This window comes from Pelophylax lessonae, assembly GCF_965119305.1.
Source record: "Pelophylax lessonae genome assembly, chromosome: 12".
NCBI lineage: Eukaryota > Metazoa > Chordata > Amphibia > Anura > Ranidae > Pelophylax > Pelophylax lessonae.
In genome coordinates this window covers 136,643,118-136,661,413 of record NC_138779.1, presented here as the reverse complement: position 1 = coordinate 136,661,413, position 18,296 = coordinate 136,643,118, and the positions used below count along the sequence as shown (strand labels likewise).

Sequence of the window (18,296 nt, the reverse complement as noted above, 5' to 3'; positions counted from 1 at the left end):
CCCATGTTGGAGTTCCCTGCCTGAGGAGAGCAGCACGCCGGTCTTCCCCTTCGGAGTGAGCGCTTGGCTGAATTGTTTGATTAAAAATATTTTAACAAATATTTTATCAAATACATTAGTTTATCTGTGGGAGCTCAGCTTACCAAAAAAACAAAAAAAAAAAAAACACCAACATTTATAGGACATTAGCTGGTTGGTGATAGAAGCATTATCCTCACACTCAGCTGTATATTTTTCACTACCTCTGAAAATTTGTCAGCCACCATGTAGCGGACACGCCAAGATTTATCTTCAGTTGCTTGTCGAAGAGTAGGCATCACCAAAGCTTCAAGATCCTCTTCTGGAAGAAGCTGAGCAATGCTAACGCAGGCTTCAACAGCCAATAGTCTCACAGAGTCCTACAGCAATAAAAAAATCGTAGATAAGATGAGGATTTTTTATGTTCGCTATGGGAGAACAATGTTATTTCATACAGATTTACAACCAGTCTTCCTAATATGCAATAGTAAAAAAACACAAATTGTTGAGGCACTGTTTTCATTCCAATACACAGCTTTCCTCAGCTTCTGGATGCAGTGATTTCACTCAGGGACATGCTAGCCGAATGGTACCAATGGTCTGCAACACAAATCTATGCATCAAGTTAAAAAAAATAAAGTGGGGAATCATGGGAATTGTAGCTGGACATTGGCTATTCTGCTTACAGTGCAATTCCAATAAAATACTAACAAACTACTTCCACCCCTATTCTAAGCCTATTCGTAATACCCTGTAAAGGAAAGCAATCTATACTTACCCTATTGCTGAGGGCGCTCTGGTCCGGTCACATTATCTCTTCAATGACCAGGTTCAGAGTAGAGAAGATCGCCGACATTGAGTGCACCCATATGCTTACTATAGCGCAGCTGTTGTCGGCTGTCCCTAAACTACACTTAAGCTGGCACTGGGACCCAATAAGGTGACTAGACGGGAGCGTCCTCAATATAAGTACAGACATCTTTTCTTTACAGGGTAGTTAGAATAGGACTTAGAATGGGGGTGGGAGAAGGTTTAGGCTTAGTTCGTATTTGACTAGAACAACATTTTACGCTGTAAGGTAATTCTATGGTCACAGCATACACTTTCATTTTATATCATCATTTTAACAGCAATACAAACCATACTTATTTTTGACACTCCAGCATAAGGGGGTACTTGAAAAATCTCCTTTCATATTGCGAGTGTGGACTCTCTGCTGGCCATCTCTTTCGCCCACTTCATGGACTCTCTGCATGCTTTGCGACTTTACTTTCAATTTCTAAGGACTATATATACACCTATCAGCCATAACTTTATGACCACCCATCTAATATTGAGTAGGTTACCCCTTTTTGCCCCCAAAGCAGCCATGAACTGCTGAGGCATAGATGCTCCTAGACCTCTGAAAGTATGCTGTGGTATCTGGCACCAAGCTGTCAGTTAGATTATTTAAGGCCTCGTTCACACTAGTAAGATTTCAGATATGACTTGAGTTGCACAATCTCATGACAAGAGAAATCCCACTACTTTCAAATGGCACCTATTCACATCAATGAAACTGTGTGGTGCGATTTTGGAAAAGGCTCACAAGCTACTTTGGTGCAATTTATAGTGTGATTTGATCCCACAGGCGCAAACTACATCAAAAACACAACCAAAGTCACACTGCAAATGGGAGTTAAAAATCGCATCACAGTAGTGTAAACCAAGCCTCAGTCTTGTGTTGGTTGTGTGGTTGAGGCGGGGCCTCCACAAATTGGGCTTCTTTTTCCAGCACACCTGACAGATGCTTGATGAATTGAGATTTGGAGAATTTGGAGGGCAAGTTAACACCTCAAACTCATTGTTTTGTTCCTCAAACCATTCTTGTACTGTTTTTGCAGTGTAGCAGGGCGTGTTATCCTGCTCAAAGAGGCCATTGCCATTAGAGAATATCGTTTCTATGTAGGAGTGTACGTGGCCAAAAGCAATGTATAGGTAGGTGGTACTTGTCAAAGTAACATCCACATGAATGGAAGGATCAAGGGTTCACAGCAGAATATTACTCAAAGCAACACACTGCCTCCACTTGCTTGCCCATTTTCTATTCTGCATCCTCATGCCATCGTTTCTTCAGGTGAGCAATGCACCTGGCCATCCACATGATGTAAAAGAAAATGTGATTTGTGGGGCCAGGTCACCTCCATTGCTGAGTGGTTCAGTTCTGATGCTGGCATAACCATTGTAGGAACTTTTAGCTGTGGATAGCAAGAGCACACTGACCAGTCTGCTACTAAGCAGCCCCATACACAGCAAACGGCGATACCCATTTTTTTCTGCTTTCAACTCATCAACTTTATGGACAATATGTTTATTTGCTGCCTAATATATCCCACTGACTTTCAGATGCCATTGTAACAAGATAATAATGATTATTCACATAAATTTCAGTCAAAGTTACGGCTGACTGGTTTATACAATGGTAGCATTGCAAGCATACCTGCATGGACTCATTCAACAAAAACGCCTCCTTTGTAGTTCAGAAAGCAGGGTCTGTGAAATGTGTGACACAACAGTGCCTACTAACAGGGCATAGTGAATAGGTCACTGAGCTTAAAGGAACTAAGTGAGTGGGGATATGCACAATTTAAGTTTGCCAACTTTAAGAATATTGAGATTTAGGCTAGAGATAACTGAAATACAACAGGGAAATATATGATTTTACATTTTGACTAAAGCTATGCTTTAATTGTTGTTGATTGACTGTTTCTCCTAATGCTTAAAATATCCCTCCCTACACATTAGGTGAAGACACTCTTAGGGCTCTTTCTCACGGGCAATCCCATCAGATCCGCCTGTCAGTTTTTTAGGTGGATCTGATCGGATCCTCCATGCAGCTCTATGGGGCAGCGGATGTCAGCGGAGACACCTCCGCTGACACCCACTGCCATCCGTATCCGATCCTGTCCATGAAATCCGGACGGATGGAAACCCTATTTTTCCATCCGTTCAGGGATCGGATGAGAGCGGACAGGCGGTCCGCTTTCATTCGATCCCCCATAGAGAGCAGCGGGGGCTGTGACACCTCCATCTCCGCACTGCAAGCGGAAACGGAGCTGTCATCCGCCGGCTCAGCGGGGATCGGCGGATCGATCCCTGCTGAGCAGCATGGATCCGCCTACGGAGGTGGACCGTGTGAAAGAGCCATTACACACATTAAAAATGTAGCCAAAAACACTCAACACAAATTCAACAAAAAGATACTTGATATCATACCCATAACAAAAAATAGAAGAAAAAAAAAAAGGATGCCCATAAATGAATAAGATACCCTATTTGATCACTTAACATGTAAATGTCCCGTTTGTGAAATCAGACCTGAAGGCATTCTGTAGTGGAGTTTAAAAATATAAACGTCCAATATACCTCATACTCTGAAAGCAATCACCTGACAGGTAGGAATGGGCTCAGGCGTGTTTGGATCGTACCCACCCAGGAAGCAGTCACTGGCGGGTACGATTTTAAACACGCCTGAGGACATCCCTACTGACAGGTACTATATCAGGGAAAAATGTTTTTAGTACATCAATATAACAAATGCAGGGTACATACAGAGAATGTTCAAAACTTTCATTATCTTTTAATTCTCCAATATTCTATGAAAATCTATCCATATGGCATGATCCATCACTCACCTGCTCATCCGAGGCTAGGTTGGTAAAGAGTGGAATGATATCATTTTTCACATACTCCAGTTCAAGTACTTTAGCAAATTCACCAAGCTTTGAAGCAGCAGCACGTCGTACCATTGGAGTGTCATCAGAGCAAAGATTGCGGAAATGTCTACATACAAAAAAAAAAAAAAAAAAAAAAAAAAAGAAAAAATGCAATCATTTATATATACATCTACACATACATACACACAAATATATGCATACATACATGAGATTTTGGTAAACTATTCCAGCCAGAAGTGTTTCCTAATACATTTTTATGTTAAGCGGCATATCAAAAAAATACAAATAATTTTTTTTTTTCTTTTTTTTAAACTGATTAAATCCAAGTTGGACTTACTGCCTAATTTCCATCTTGACGGTACTAGAAACTCTTGGATAGCATACGCTGAAGAGCCCACAAGCCGATGTACGTGATGTGAACCAGTCTCCACTGGCTAGACGTTTCACTAGTGGCACAAAATGAGCTTCAAGGTCAACAGGAGAATGTTCATGAGAGATCTTCCTCAAGGACTCCACTGCCTTGTCACGAACTACTGTCTCTTCAACAGTTGCTAAGCTTTCCAATGGAGGCTGTGTATATTAAAGACATGAATTACTGGAGGCAGAACACAGTAATGAACTACAGCAGCCTAACAAAAGAGCACTTACAAGACAGAAAAGAAAAAAGTATTTAACTGAGGATTGTTTGGCATAAAACCCTAAAATGGAATTCCAGTGTCTAATATATTAGTTTGCACTCAACAGAACCCCTTTTACTATTCTCCAGGATGTTCCTCTCACACCCTTAGTCTTTACCATGTATTTAAAGCTGAAATACGTACAGTATGTGTGTAACCAGCTTGGCTGCAGAAAAATCTGCAGTGTTGTTCATTCACCACTCACACACACCACTGCCACAATGCATATCAACGACAGGTACACCTCTCTCAGCATTATCGCCAAACAATACAGTGATGTCACCTCGACACCATCCAGTAGACTGGATAGTGAATATGCAGCAGGACAATGATCTCTCTGTGCTCTCCTTAACTGTTTCCTGACTAATGCCTTGTACACACGCAATGATTATCGGCCGACCGATCGTCCGACTTTTGTCCAGAGTGGTGTTTTGTTGGTTGGAATGTGCCTAGACTGCTCACGAATTTTCTCGGCCAACAAAAATCTACTTCAGAAGCGATGTCATGTGCTGGTTTACTTTCCGTGTGTTTTTTCTTCTCTGAGCATGCCCAGTCTTGCTCATCAGATTTTTGTCTGCCGAAATCTGTACTGACTGACGGAAAATCGGCCATTGTGTTGTTGGCCAACAAAAATTTTATAGCCTGCACACCAGATTTTTTGCGGCCGAAAAGTCGCAGTCGGTTGTCGGAAGCATCATACTAACAAGCCGAAAATCGGCCGATCGGATGTTGGCCGAAAATTCCCGGCCAATAATCGATGCGTGTGTATGAGGCTTTAGACTAAATTGATGATTTGTGAAATGCCAGTGGGCTGCTGCCTGAAACTTCTGGATACTGCTATCCAAAGACTGCAATGTCTTACAGGAAGTGAACAAAAAAATAATGTACTGTTACATGCCATTTAAAAAATATTTTATTTAATACATAACGGTGGTAACCACTATCTGTATTTTACATGGGCATACAGTTCTGCTCATAATCAGGCTAAGCTGCCTGATTACCAACAAATAAGTTCTGCCCTTGTGCAGACCTAACAAATTACATGCACTTGCCTCATATAGTGCTAAACGCTTTCGGATTGATGGTTACATGCCAGCTTTAACATGCCACACAAGCAAAACATGTCCATGTGCTCAACAGGCACCAGCATCCTCTCCATTATCTCCATAAGCCAGAAGAACCAAACCTAGCCAAATAACAGGACCCATTAGTTGGAGGATCTGCTGAGGCCAGTGATGTCTATGGGCTTTTGTGTGATCAAGAATAAATGCCACACATACAAGAGTTTACTCAAAACACCTTTAAAACATTTTCACATAAAAATACCATCTTTACGCTTATTAAAAAGGCAAGGAGTATAGCCTATAATCTGCTGCGGGAAATCTATTTTTGAAAGGAACAAGCATTGCAGCTGCTTAATCTCATGTTGGCATGTTCCTGCTCTCAAGCCCCGTACACACGTACCGATGGTCGGCTTACAAATGTTCCTCTTTTCTCCCCGGGATGTCGGTGTCTGCTGAAAAGTGCAAAGACAGCACAAGGACAGCACAAGAATTTTGTCCGCCGACTGCAGAAGTGATGTCATGTAATGGTTAACTTTCCCTGTGTTTTCTATTTTCTGAGCATGCCCAGTCTTGCAAATCTGCGGTCTGTCGGCCGAATTGTGTACTGACTGGCGAACAATCGTCCGTTCTGGTGTCGGCATACAAAAATTTTCATGTTTGCAAGAAAGACTTTTGTCCGCGGATTGTGCGCAGACATCTGTCGGAGGCACCATACTAACACGCGTACAATCGGCAGATCCTTCGTCCACCGACGTTTGTATGCCGACGATCGGTACGTGTGTACGGGCCTTTACCTACATTCGGATGCAGGACAGGAATCAAAAGAACAAAGGAGAAATAGCTCAGAATACAGGCCAATTATGTGCCATTTCCATACATTTGAGTTAAAAGAAAACAGAGAAATAAGACGGCTACTGCTGACCTCCTGCTGAAAATGTTGCCTGGCAGCATCTGGATTCAATGTTTCCAGAATCACTGACACAGAAGTATGCAGCTAGTGAAGGCAGAAATCCTGGTCTACATACTTGCCCCAGTGACTCGGAGAATGGATGATACCAGAGCAGTATGTCAGGTAATTAGCATTTTCATAGGGAGAGGTTGGCTGCGGAGACCTCTATATTTGTCTCAGCACAGATTGTCTTTTAAGGGAACTTTGAGCCACTTTCACAGAATATACATAAATTCTGAGCAGCCACTGATTACTATAAATCCTGCTGCACCATAAGCTTATTATGTGTATACTTACAAGACCACCTGGTGCGGCCTGTTTTGTTCAAGCAGCATCTGCTCCCAACCTACATAAATGAGTTTCAACTGAGCTGGTGACGTTGATAAAAATATTTAAGAGCTGCCAAATTGAACACAAGTTTGGGACAGCAGCCAGGAGAGAAGGGCCCCCCAGATGGCACCTAATGTCTCAATATCCGCAATGCTTGCAGGCCGCTCATTTCACAAGGCGGAAAATGCTCAGAAGAGATCTAAGACTTTGGCAGCTTTACTTGCTGACGCACAAAGTAGATTGGCAGGGAAGTGGGGAGCCAGATGCAAGCTTTGTAGCTGAAGCCAACAAAGGACAAAAAAGGACAAGGCATCAGTCAAAGAACAACTTTCATGTTTCTTGATGGACTAGGCTGAAATAGGGAAGAAATTCTCTCAAATCCTTGACAGTCAGAACGCAATACAATCGTCTTCATTTGACAGCTTCAAGCATCAGGTAGCAGAATGTAGTGTTGAAACCTCATCAGCAAATAATAGGAGTCAGAAGCCTAATAAGTGATGATGTAAGCATGCAATAACTAGATCTAAGGAGGCTATAGGAGAAGCTGAAGGAGGCTTCAAGTCTTCCTACACCCAAAAAGTTGGACCTCATCTGGTAAAGCGGCAGTAAAGCCTCTATTATAAGCTTCCCTGTAGGTGAAAATAAAAGCAAGGATTACCTGTAGATAAAATGAATCTCCTAAACGTGCACCGTTTAGGAGATATTCTAGCCAGTACCAGCCAATGAGGTCACTGGTGCATTCGCTCTGAAGGAATGGCATTACCCGTGCCATCCTTCAGAGCTGTGTGCCATGGCTGAGACTCCAGCACAAGTGACGTCAACGCGACTTGGCCAGACAGCTGGAGTCTGCGAACTCAGAAGGAAGACCTATGAAGGTGGAAACCTCTGCAGCGTTGACAGCGCACCGCTTGAGGGCTTTATTTTAAGATAAGCCTTTCATAATGTGCTCATATGCAATGTATACTAGCACATTAGGATATTGCCTTGATGGGGGAATTTTTTTTTCTTTTTATTTTTTTTAAATTCCTAGATTACCACTGTTTCAAATTGTGATTAAGGAGGTCTTATATGCATTGTAATTACTTCAGATATAACAGTATGAGGGCTACATTATTTTACAAATATTTATAGGCTGAAAAAAAAGCAAAGATTAATTTATAAATGAATAAAGTGAAAGAAATAGGTTTTACATGAATCTCCCCATTCACTTACACCCCTCAGCAGTGTCCCCATCCATTTGTTCCCCCAGTAGTGTGCCTTACCACTTTATTCAGTAGTATGCCTGTGTATCAGCTGCAGACCTACTGCACCACCCAGTTCTCATCCCGCTGTTAATGTCAGTGTCCTTAGGCCTCATTTACACATGAATGTTTTGTAGCTTGAAGCTCAAAGTTACAAAATGCTGGAGAAAATAAATGCTTCGCTATGGAGATGGTTCACATCTCCACTCAAGTCGCCTGAAGCCAAATGCCCGAAGCTCAAAAAAGTTCTGGAGCTTTTTTTGTAGCTCAAATCGGGCAGAATTGTGCGTTTTTGGCACGTTTTATTCCCACATAAGTATATAGAAATGCGCGATTTGCGTGTTATGTGCTTTTGCGTGTTTTGAGCAGTATTTGGCACATTTTACTGACCCAGGGAAATAGATGAACATAGCAACAAATGATGAAACAGATAATATTTAATCTACTGACTAATAACAAAAAAAAATAAAAAATAACCAAAGAGCAAAAACGCCACATTAAAGCGAAAGAAAATGTGCCAAATTCGCTCATAAAAAGCCCAGATGCTACACTCAGGTGTAAATACAGCCTTACTGCTTTAATTCAGCAAACAGCGCAATTTGCGCAACAGTGGAAGATTTTTTTTTTTAAATCCTGTAGTATGTCTTGGCTTCACACTGAATAGTACCTGCTCAAAACTCACAGTGTGATACAAATATGAACGTGATTAAGGGATGTACCAATCTTAAAGGAGATTGTAAACTCAAAAAAAAAAAAAAAAAAACACCCTAAAAGACAAAAAGGCATAATGAGCTAGTACGCATCGCATACTAGCTCATTATGAAAACATACCATAGAACAAAGCCCCCGCATTGCCACCGGCTCACCACCGACACGGCCGGTATGTTCGGCCGTCCTACCTCCTGGTTCGTGTCCTCCGGCCATCTGATTGGCCAGAGGGTTGATGACATCACTCCTGCGCATGCGTGCGGGGAGCCGCCGTTCACGGCACAGGGCTCTGAAGGAAAGGCACGTGTGGCCGTTCCTTCAGAGTGCATGTGCCAATGACGCCATCGGCTGCATGAAAAGTAAATCTCTCCTAAACGGTACATGTTTAGGAGATATTTACAGTACCTATAGGTAAGCCTTATCATAGGCTTACCTATGGGTACAAGTTACAAGAGTGGGTTTACAACCTTTTTAATTGCAAAATGTGTCTATAATTAATACTAACCACTAGATATCAGTAATTGTAACTAGCAATAAACTCCAATCATACAAGTAAATATACAGTTAAATAAACATACAAACTGTTTGGCATAACCATAGGTGTGCACAGTCTATTGCATTAGGGTGTGCACCTTAAAGCTCAAACACATGTGTGTGCGTGTATATGTGTATATATATGTATGTACATATACTGAAGGTGTCAGTAATTTTTAATTTTGTATTCTTTACAATTTTATTTTATTTTGGTACCACTTTTTTTTTTTTTAATGAGCCTTTGCCGAAATTTTAGGGGTTTAAACAGAGGGAATCTGCGCCACACAGGGCGATTGGGGTGTGCCCAGGCAACTACAACTATTACAGCTTGATAACTTCCATGCCTTCTGATAATGCAGTCACCAGGTATGACCGCACTGCTGGAGCAGAAAAGAGCTTGACTGGGACAGAGCTGGGCCACCCTCTGAGTTCTGGTATGCAGAGTATGTGACACCAATATAAATAAAGATAATATAAAGCAAGTCTAATATTGGCCCTATTAAAATAAACAACTTTTTATATGTTTTATATGGTTTAAAACCAAAGAGGCCCAGACACAGCTGTAGAACGGCACCAATTTAGAGCAGCTAAAATGCAGACCTAGAAGGGTTTGGTTCTCACCATCATAGAAAGTCAAAAACAGGGATGAAGCTAAAAAAATCTTATTGCTGGACCTAGGGATAATATGAGGAAGCTGAACACCAAATATAAGCAGCCTCCAAACCACAAGAATGAAGCGATAATGTCCCGCCCCTGCATCCCTTACCACAAAATCAAAAATCCCAAAGGTCTCTCTAATGGGAAAACATCAATTTTGCCAATGTAAAGCCTGAATTCTACTTCTAAAGGGATGCAGACAATACAGCTTTTCATTACAATATGTATACTAGTATTTAGGTGATAACAACAAAGGCAAAGCCTCAGTTTATTGCAAAGTGTATATTTTACCTAGATGGTTAAGAGTTACAGTTCAAAAGCTATCCACCTTGGTCAGTAGGTTCCCACTTTGTAGGCAACTTGCTTCTAGATTCTGTCTAGTATGACTGTTCCATGCACCATATGATTGGTTTATGTTTTCTATCAATCAGAACAGTAATAATTGGTATAGAAACGAATCACCCACTTTAATATTAATCACATTTGATTGCTTTGCATCTGAAATGAAGGCAGATACAGTTTTGTTTTATCTAGCTGTATAGCCATTTACGAAGTGCAACTTGGAACTCCCAAATGAAAGAGAACACCAACATATCAGATAAAAACTATTCAAAAACATAATCAATGAGTTGGAAAAAGGATCTACTTCCGCCAACTCTCCTTAAGTCTGAAGGACTGTAAACTGACCCTTTGTTTAGAAAGTTTGGAGACCCTTGGAGTAGAACACTGGGTGATCTGCTGCTGCTTTTTAAAGCAGTTATAACCGCTGCACTTTTTTTTTTTACTTACCTGCAAGGCAAAGGCAAAACGTGCTAGTATGTATCGCAAACTAGCACATTATGGTGAACTTACCTGAAAATGAAGTGTTCCAGCGATGCCATCCCTGGAGGATGCATCCATCTAGACCCAGTCTTCCTTCCAGGTTCACGGCTCCTGGTCTGTGACTGGCCGGAGCCGCGATGACGTCACTCCCTAGCATGTGTGCGGGAGCCACCAGTCACAGCACAGTGCTCTGAAAAAACGGCGCTCCTTCAGAGTGTATGTGCCAGTGACGTAACTGGCTGCTAGGTCAGTGCATGTTTAGGATATATTTACACTAACTTAATATAGGCTTACCTAGAGGTAAAACCTAAAGATTGTGATCTAAATACAGATACAGGTGGGCCCTTCACCACTCTGTATTGTTTAACGGCAATAGTGATTAACAGAAGTCCAGGACCTAAGTATGTAATTTAGCTAAAGATAAAAAAAAAAAAAAATCCTTTGGTAGCTGAAATAAGTCAGATAGATTTTTTAACCACATATTCAGTAAGACAGGGAAAGTTTCTAGCAGACATGCATCTATCACAATGGCAGGTTCTCTCCAAAAGAAGGGAAGTGGAAACAGGACATCAGCATGATTTTTAGCATGCCAAGCACTGTACACTCAGGGCACCAACAGTTGCTTCATAGGACTGTGACAGTTTTCCTTTAGGAGAACATATATTGAACTTAAATACAACTGTATCAAGCTGAAGAGTTAACTTTGTTACTGTTAAAGGTTTTCAAAGCGCGTATATACTTACAAGAAGACAGTGGACAAATTCAGGTCCACCAACCAAAGAAGTAAAGCTTCCCAGCTGTTCAGCGAGGGCCAGAAGAACTTCATCTTCATCGTATATAGTGTCTGGAATTAACAACACACCATGTAAACAAGTGTACCACATTCTTCTCTTTATAAACAAAAATATTTATATACGTATCGTTAAGTCTCTATCAACACTAGCGCAACTTGTCAGCCTGACAAGTCACGCTCCCTCGCGGTCCATTGACTGCTACAGGACCCGTTCTAATAGGACCGACACAAGTTGCTCCGACTTAGAAAAATGGTCCTGTACTACTTCGGGGCGACCTCGGAGCGACTTGCATAGACTTCCATTATGTGAAGTCGATGCAAGTTGCTCCGAAGTCGTGGTGCATGGTAATGCACAAGTCACCCCCAAAGTAGTAAGGAGTTGTGTCACCATAGTGTGAGCCGAGCCTTAGGCTTTTCAATTTTATTTTTTTGCGTTTTTTTCAGGAGTATTTTGCAGGTGTTTGGAGGCAGGCATTGACATCTAACAAAAACGAATCTGCCAAAAAAAGAGGATCGTGTACTTTTCTTGAGCTTCAGGTGTTTTTCGTTTTTGCTTTAGGCGACAAAACGCTCATATGTGAACAGGGGCTGTTGAAACGAATGGGATTTTGCTTGTTTGGCGTTAAAATGAGCTGAAAAACACTTAGGTGTGAACTGGGCCTTATTCATTCAGCTTTTAGTAAAGCAAATATTTGAAGCCAAACCACAACAATTTAGTGCAGACTCTTAAAAGTACCACTGCCATTAGCATACACTGAATAGGTAATCAAGTATCATGAAAATGTATTACCCCTCTCACCATCCTTCATTACTTCAAATCTCAAACTTTCAGGTCATCAAGAAAAAAAAAAAAAAAAAAAAAAAATTAAATACTAGTTTAGAACCAGTAGCCAAAGTTTTTTCCCCTTTCTAAAGCCTAAATAAGCCCTCAAAAAGGGTAAATGTAGACATATACAGACAAATATGCCTTGTGTAAAAAAAAATTGCAGGTGGGTAAGGGTCCATTCAGACTAGCGCGACTTGTCAGCCTGACAAATCGCGCTCGGTCGCTTGCCATTGATTAGCACAGGACCCGTTCTAATAGGAGCGACACAAGCCGCTCCGACTTAGAAAAAGTGTCCTGTACTACTTTGGGGTGACCTGGAGGAGACTTGCATTGACTACAATTATATGAAGTCCTTGCAAGTCGCGCCAAAGACTTCACAGGGCGCCCCACAAAGTCGGATCGCGCCAGTCTGAATGGGCTGTTATACAGCTTGTCAAAGATGGAATTGATACAATTCTATTCACATTTCTGCATTACATCAGCTTTCCTGAACACTGTAGTGTCACCTTCAGGAAAATATGCCATACGCACATGCGTGGGTAAACACAGAGGGTCGTACAGCCATTCACTTCTATGACAGGCTGTAAACCTTTCATGCAGCTCCCCAGTCACAAGAAATTTTTTTTTTATTCTATGCATATTTAATGCCTATTTATGTTTTTGTGTTTGGGGCCTAAATGCTGTAAAAACATTCCAAATGCAGTAAAACAGTCATGTTCAGAGTCTTACACTGTTAAGCAGCCACAACCAGAGAAAAAAGGCCCGTCCCCACCAGCAGGCTGCAGGACAGGGACTATGACCATCAGTGTGTAAGCCGTGTTCTCTTTGCTATGGTCCAATACACCCCTCCTGAATTAGACCCAAAGCTCTCCAAACAGAAAAGAACAAGCTTTCCCGACTGGCTCCAACCCTGCAGGGGGCATGTAGAGCTGCTGAAAAGAGAACCCTGTTTCCACACAGAGGGTAGCAGTATTTCTCTGCAGCCTCCATAGAAACAAGATTACCACCTAATCCACAAACAACTAAGCTTTCTTTACAAATATTTGCCAAACGTCATCATAGAGATAATAATGTAGGAAACTACACAAACTTAAAAAAAAAAAAAAAAAAAAAAAAGGGCGTAAAAATGTCTACTTCGAGAAGTAACAGTCGGAGAAGAGCAACAAAGCTTCAGTAATCAATGATTGTCTGCAAAGTGCAATATCCTAGAGCAACCAGAAATAGCGTTACCTGTAACCTGAAAGGTCATTTCCGGCATCACTTCTAGTGAGGAGGAAGACAGGACAGAGCTGTGCATATGTATACATGTGGGGATACATGTGGGGATACATGTGGGGATACATGTGGCGGTTTTTGTTTCCCTGCAGGGAATAAAAACCGCCACATACCTTAGAAACACGAGGCACTATTCCTCCCACCGATACCAACAATGGGGCACTATTGCTTCCACTGACACCAACAATGGGGCACTATTTTTAAAAAAGAATAGCGCGCAAATGCAAAAGAAATTGCTACCAAATCTGAAGACAATCCATAAATAAAAATGGGGGTTTGGTCCCACCATATGGCCATATCGTGCTCAAGCCCACTACTGCGTCAAAGTATGGGGCACTATTGCTTCCACTGACACCAACAATGGGGCACTATTCCTTCCACTGACACCAACAATGGGGCACTAATCCTTCCACTGACACCAACAATGGGGCACTAATCCTTCCACTGACACCAACAATGGGGCACTAATCCTTCCACTGACACCAACAATGGGGCACTATTCCTTCCACTGATACCAACAATGGGGCACTAATCCTTCCACTGACACCAACAATGGGGCACTAATCCTTCCACTGACACCAACAATGGGGCACTAATCCTTCCACTGACACCAACAATGGGGCACTAATCCTTCCACTGACACCAACAATGGGGCACTAATCCTTCCACTGACACCAACAATGGGGCACTATTCCTTCCACTGATACCAACAATGGGGCACTATTCCTTCCACTGATACCAACAATGGGGCACTATTCCTTCCACTGATACCAACAATGGGGCACTATTCCTTCCACTGATACCAACAATGGGGCACTAATCCTTCCACTGACACCAACAATGGGGCACTATTCCTTCCACTGATACCAACAATGGGGCACTATTCCTTCCACTGATACCAACAATGGGGCACTATTACTCCCACTGATACCAATGGGGCACTATTACTCCCACTGATACCATCAATGGGACACTACTATTCCTTTTAGTACACACAAACACTGGTTAGGCACACATTTAACCCCTTGACCGCCCTAGATGTTTAACCCCTTCTCAGCCAGTGTCATTAGTACAGGTACCGTGCATATTTTTAGCACTGATCACTGTATTAGTGTCACTGGTTCCCACAAAGCGTCAGTTCGTTTTAGACTGTCTGAAAAAGCACAGTCCAGCTATAAGTCATTGGTCGCTGCCATTACTACTATAAAAACATATTGCAGTATAAATACACACACTATAGTTTGTAGACGCTATAACGTTCGTGTGAACCAATCTAACGCTTATTGGGATTTTTTTTACTATAAGACAAGTAGCGGAATACATATTTGCCTAAATTTATAAAGAAATTTGATTTTAAATTTTTTTTTTTTTAATTTTCAGTCTTTTCGTTTACAGCGCAAAAATTAAAAAATGCAGGAGGTGATCAAATACCACCAAAAGAAAGCTCTATTTGTGGGAAAATAGTTATAACGTTCGTTTGAGTACAGCATTGCATGACCACGCAATTGCTAAAGTAACGCAGCGCCAAAAACAAAAAATGGCCTGGTCATAAAGAGGGGTAAATCTTCGTAAAAACAGAGCGCCATTCAAAGCACTGCCCCTGCAGTCCAAAGTACAGGTCGGGTGCCAAAGTTCAAACAAGCACATCCAGACTAGCTGAAATAGCTCAGAAGACAGAAGGTGGAGAAGCCAAACACCAGAACCCAGCCACTATATAGAGCGGTAAAGCTTTGGTTTCAGCCTGAACTACTCCTGCCTATGCTCCTCTAGAGCAGGGGTCTTCAAACTACGGCCCTCCAGTGATTCAGGAACTACAATTCACATCATGCCTAGTCATATCTGTGAATGTCAGTGTTTTACAATGCCTCATGGGATGTGTAGTTCTGCAACAGCTGGAGGGCCGTAGTTTGAGGATCCCTGCTCTAGAGGCTGAAGCCATATCTTTACCTCTCTTTATAGTGGCTGGGTTCCAGTGTGCGGCCTTTCCACCTTCTGTCTAAGGAAGACAGTCTACTAAATATGACACAATCTGTAGAACCTATCAAATTAAGTCATATTATTAAAAGTGTATTCATAGAATTTAGAGACGATACCATTAAAACACTGACTGAATATACTGGTGAGTTTTCAATTACCTGTAAACCAAAAAGCTGCTACATGTTACAACCTTTTTAAAAAATTGGCTGGGTTTTTTTTTTTTGCAAAACCATTTTTGTACGGTTGAGCTTAAAAGCACTAATTTAACAAAACAAAAAAAAAAAAAAAAAATTTATATTTATATATATATATATATATATATATATATATATATATATATATATATATATATATATATATATATATATATATATATATATATATATATATATATATATATATATATATATATATATATATATATATATATATATATTAGTCAGTACAAGATGACAAGACTAACTATTAATCTGATGTGTCCCTTGTGGTGCTGGCTCTTGGTGTTCTTGAAATCTTTCTCCTCCGATTTCGTCTCATCCAGGGACAGGGAGCTGTTAAACACTTATCAAGAATGCCCAAATATGCCCATCTTGCGCCTCCATTCACAGAGGCCATACTAAAGCTTTCTATGGATGAAACATTCTATGAATAGAGGAGACAGACCTTTTAATCACCCATCTGTCCTCCATTAATAGATTGTGATTCATTTAAAAAAGTTGTAGTATGGGCTTCTATGAAAGAAGGAGATGTGTGAAAAGGCATGCATAGTTGGGAACTCTTTATAAGTGCCTGCCACTGCTTTTAACCTCTACACTAGACAGATTACAGAGAGTCTTGGGTTAAAGGAAACCAAGAGCCAGCAGCACATGGGACACATTGGAGTAATGTTAAGTAATGCCCCTGAACCACCAATTTTTGTTTTGCTAAACTTAAACGTTAAAAAATACATAAAAAATGTAAAGCTGTACATTTCGGAGTCTCTTTTGATATTAAAGGAAGAATATAATATAGGATATTGTCAATATAACCCAACATTTATTATATGATCAAAGGGTTGCAAATACCTCACTATTACACTGACTTATATGACCAAAAATAATGTGGACACCCCTCCACATTAATGAGGGGTGCTTTCAGTTAAGGGGAGTGGTAATGTCACAGAATACATTAACATTTTTGACAATTTTTTACTTTCAACCATGTAACAGTAGTATTAAGGCAGCCCTTTTTTGTCCCTGCATTTTTCTTTTACTATGTTGGACATCTAGCAGGGACAACACTCATGGCTACATAAAAATACCTACCAGTAAGGAATGGCAGCAGTTCTGTCCTAGTTCTTTCAACCCCCAAAGCCAGGGCTATAGTAGACAACTTCTTAATGCTGTTAAGACGCAGCTGTGGGAGAAACATAAAAATGAGCAAATCATAGAGTAAAACATTATAGCAAGTGTTTACAGCCATAAAGAAAAGTACATTTGTCAGGATATCAATTATCTCTTCTGTCCATACTATTATTAACCACACACACTGCAATCTGATCCAGTTCTTACTAAATTTATTTCCAGAATATTGCACTACACAGAATCTCTAAACAAGATTGAATAATCAGATTGTATAATATGTGGAAAAACATACAAGCAACCATTTCCTGATTTGTCTTTTGCATAATTCCAGCCTCTACAGATTTCCCCAGAAAGCATTATCTTTTTAAATTAGAAAAAAAAAAAAAATTGGGATTTTTGTACTCACCAATCTATTTCACAGAGTTTGACGGACACAGCGCTCCATTAATAATGATTATAGGGTTATATCCCCTCCTGCAGAAGTAGGACTAGGCAAAACAAAAAAAAAAAATTAGCTACGCCCATGGGCCGTCCTCAGCTAGTATATGACCCCCTCTCTGCTACAGGTATACCGTTTAGTAGCCACCGGGAGGCCCAAACGACCAACTGGCATGTACGCCGGCTGGGCAAAGACCCGAACAAAGCCGGAATCGGCTCGGATTGGGTCTCTGATGTAGTAACCCGGGAGAGATGCCATGACATTACTTCTAATTTACAGGAGCCTTAAAAAGGACCAGATTTTTTAAAAGATTACAGTGTTAAAAACAGCCAAACTTGGCGTTTTGAATGCCTTTATGTGCAGAGGAGAGGTTTGGGGTCTTATAGACAGCAGATCCCCAGCAGATACCTGTCACAGCCTATTACTGTCACAGCAATAAAAGTGATTGAAAAAAATAACGGAATTTTTGTAAAATCTTACCGTAAAATTCCTTTCTCTGAGTCCTCCGACAGTCGCCGCCCACTCACAAGTCTTCACCAATGGGTATTGACCTTTTCTCCGTAGGAGTAGCTAGGCAACAAGAATTGTTAATACAAAGCTTTTAACATAGACACACCCCTAGGGGCTGTCCCCTCAGTCAATACCCCCCTGCACCAGCATTCCCAACTCAGTTTGGTAGCATAGCAGTAAGAGTACACAAAAACCCCAAAAGAGGGGCGGGGGGCGGCGACTGTCGGAGGACTCAGAGAAAGGAATTTTACGGTAAGATTTTACAAAAATTCCGTTTTCTCTTACGTCCTCCGACAGTCGCCGCCCCTTCCCAAGTCTTCACCAATGGGACGTCCCAAAGCAGTGTAGACATGAGGGGTGGGAGACGCAACCGTAGAAAGGCAATGCAGTACCCACATCAGAGAAAGGAACCTTACC

At 41.2% G+C, this 18,296-nt stretch overlaps 1 protein-coding gene across 1 annotated transcript in view; it reads right to left on the bottom strand.

Annotated features, from left to right (window-relative positions):
* PPP2R1B (protein phosphatase 2 scaffold subunit Abeta) overlaps window positions 1-18,296 on the bottom strand; it is a 94,620-nt gene that overhangs the window by 45,733 nt on the left and 30,591 nt on the right. The window contains exons 2-6 of the mRNA XM_082274212.1: window positions 16,892-16,982; window positions 11,460-11,560; window positions 4,072-4,304; window positions 3,693-3,840; window positions 243-398 (exon numbers count right to left, since the gene is read on the bottom strand). Of these exons, the coding sequence (XP_082130338.1) occupies window positions 243-398; window positions 3,693-3,840; window positions 4,072-4,304; window positions 11,460-11,560; window positions 16,892-16,982 (729 nt within the window). The remainder of the gene's footprint in view (window positions 1-242; window positions 399-3,692; window positions 3,841-4,071; window positions 4,305-11,459; window positions 11,561-16,891; window positions 16,983-18,296) is intronic.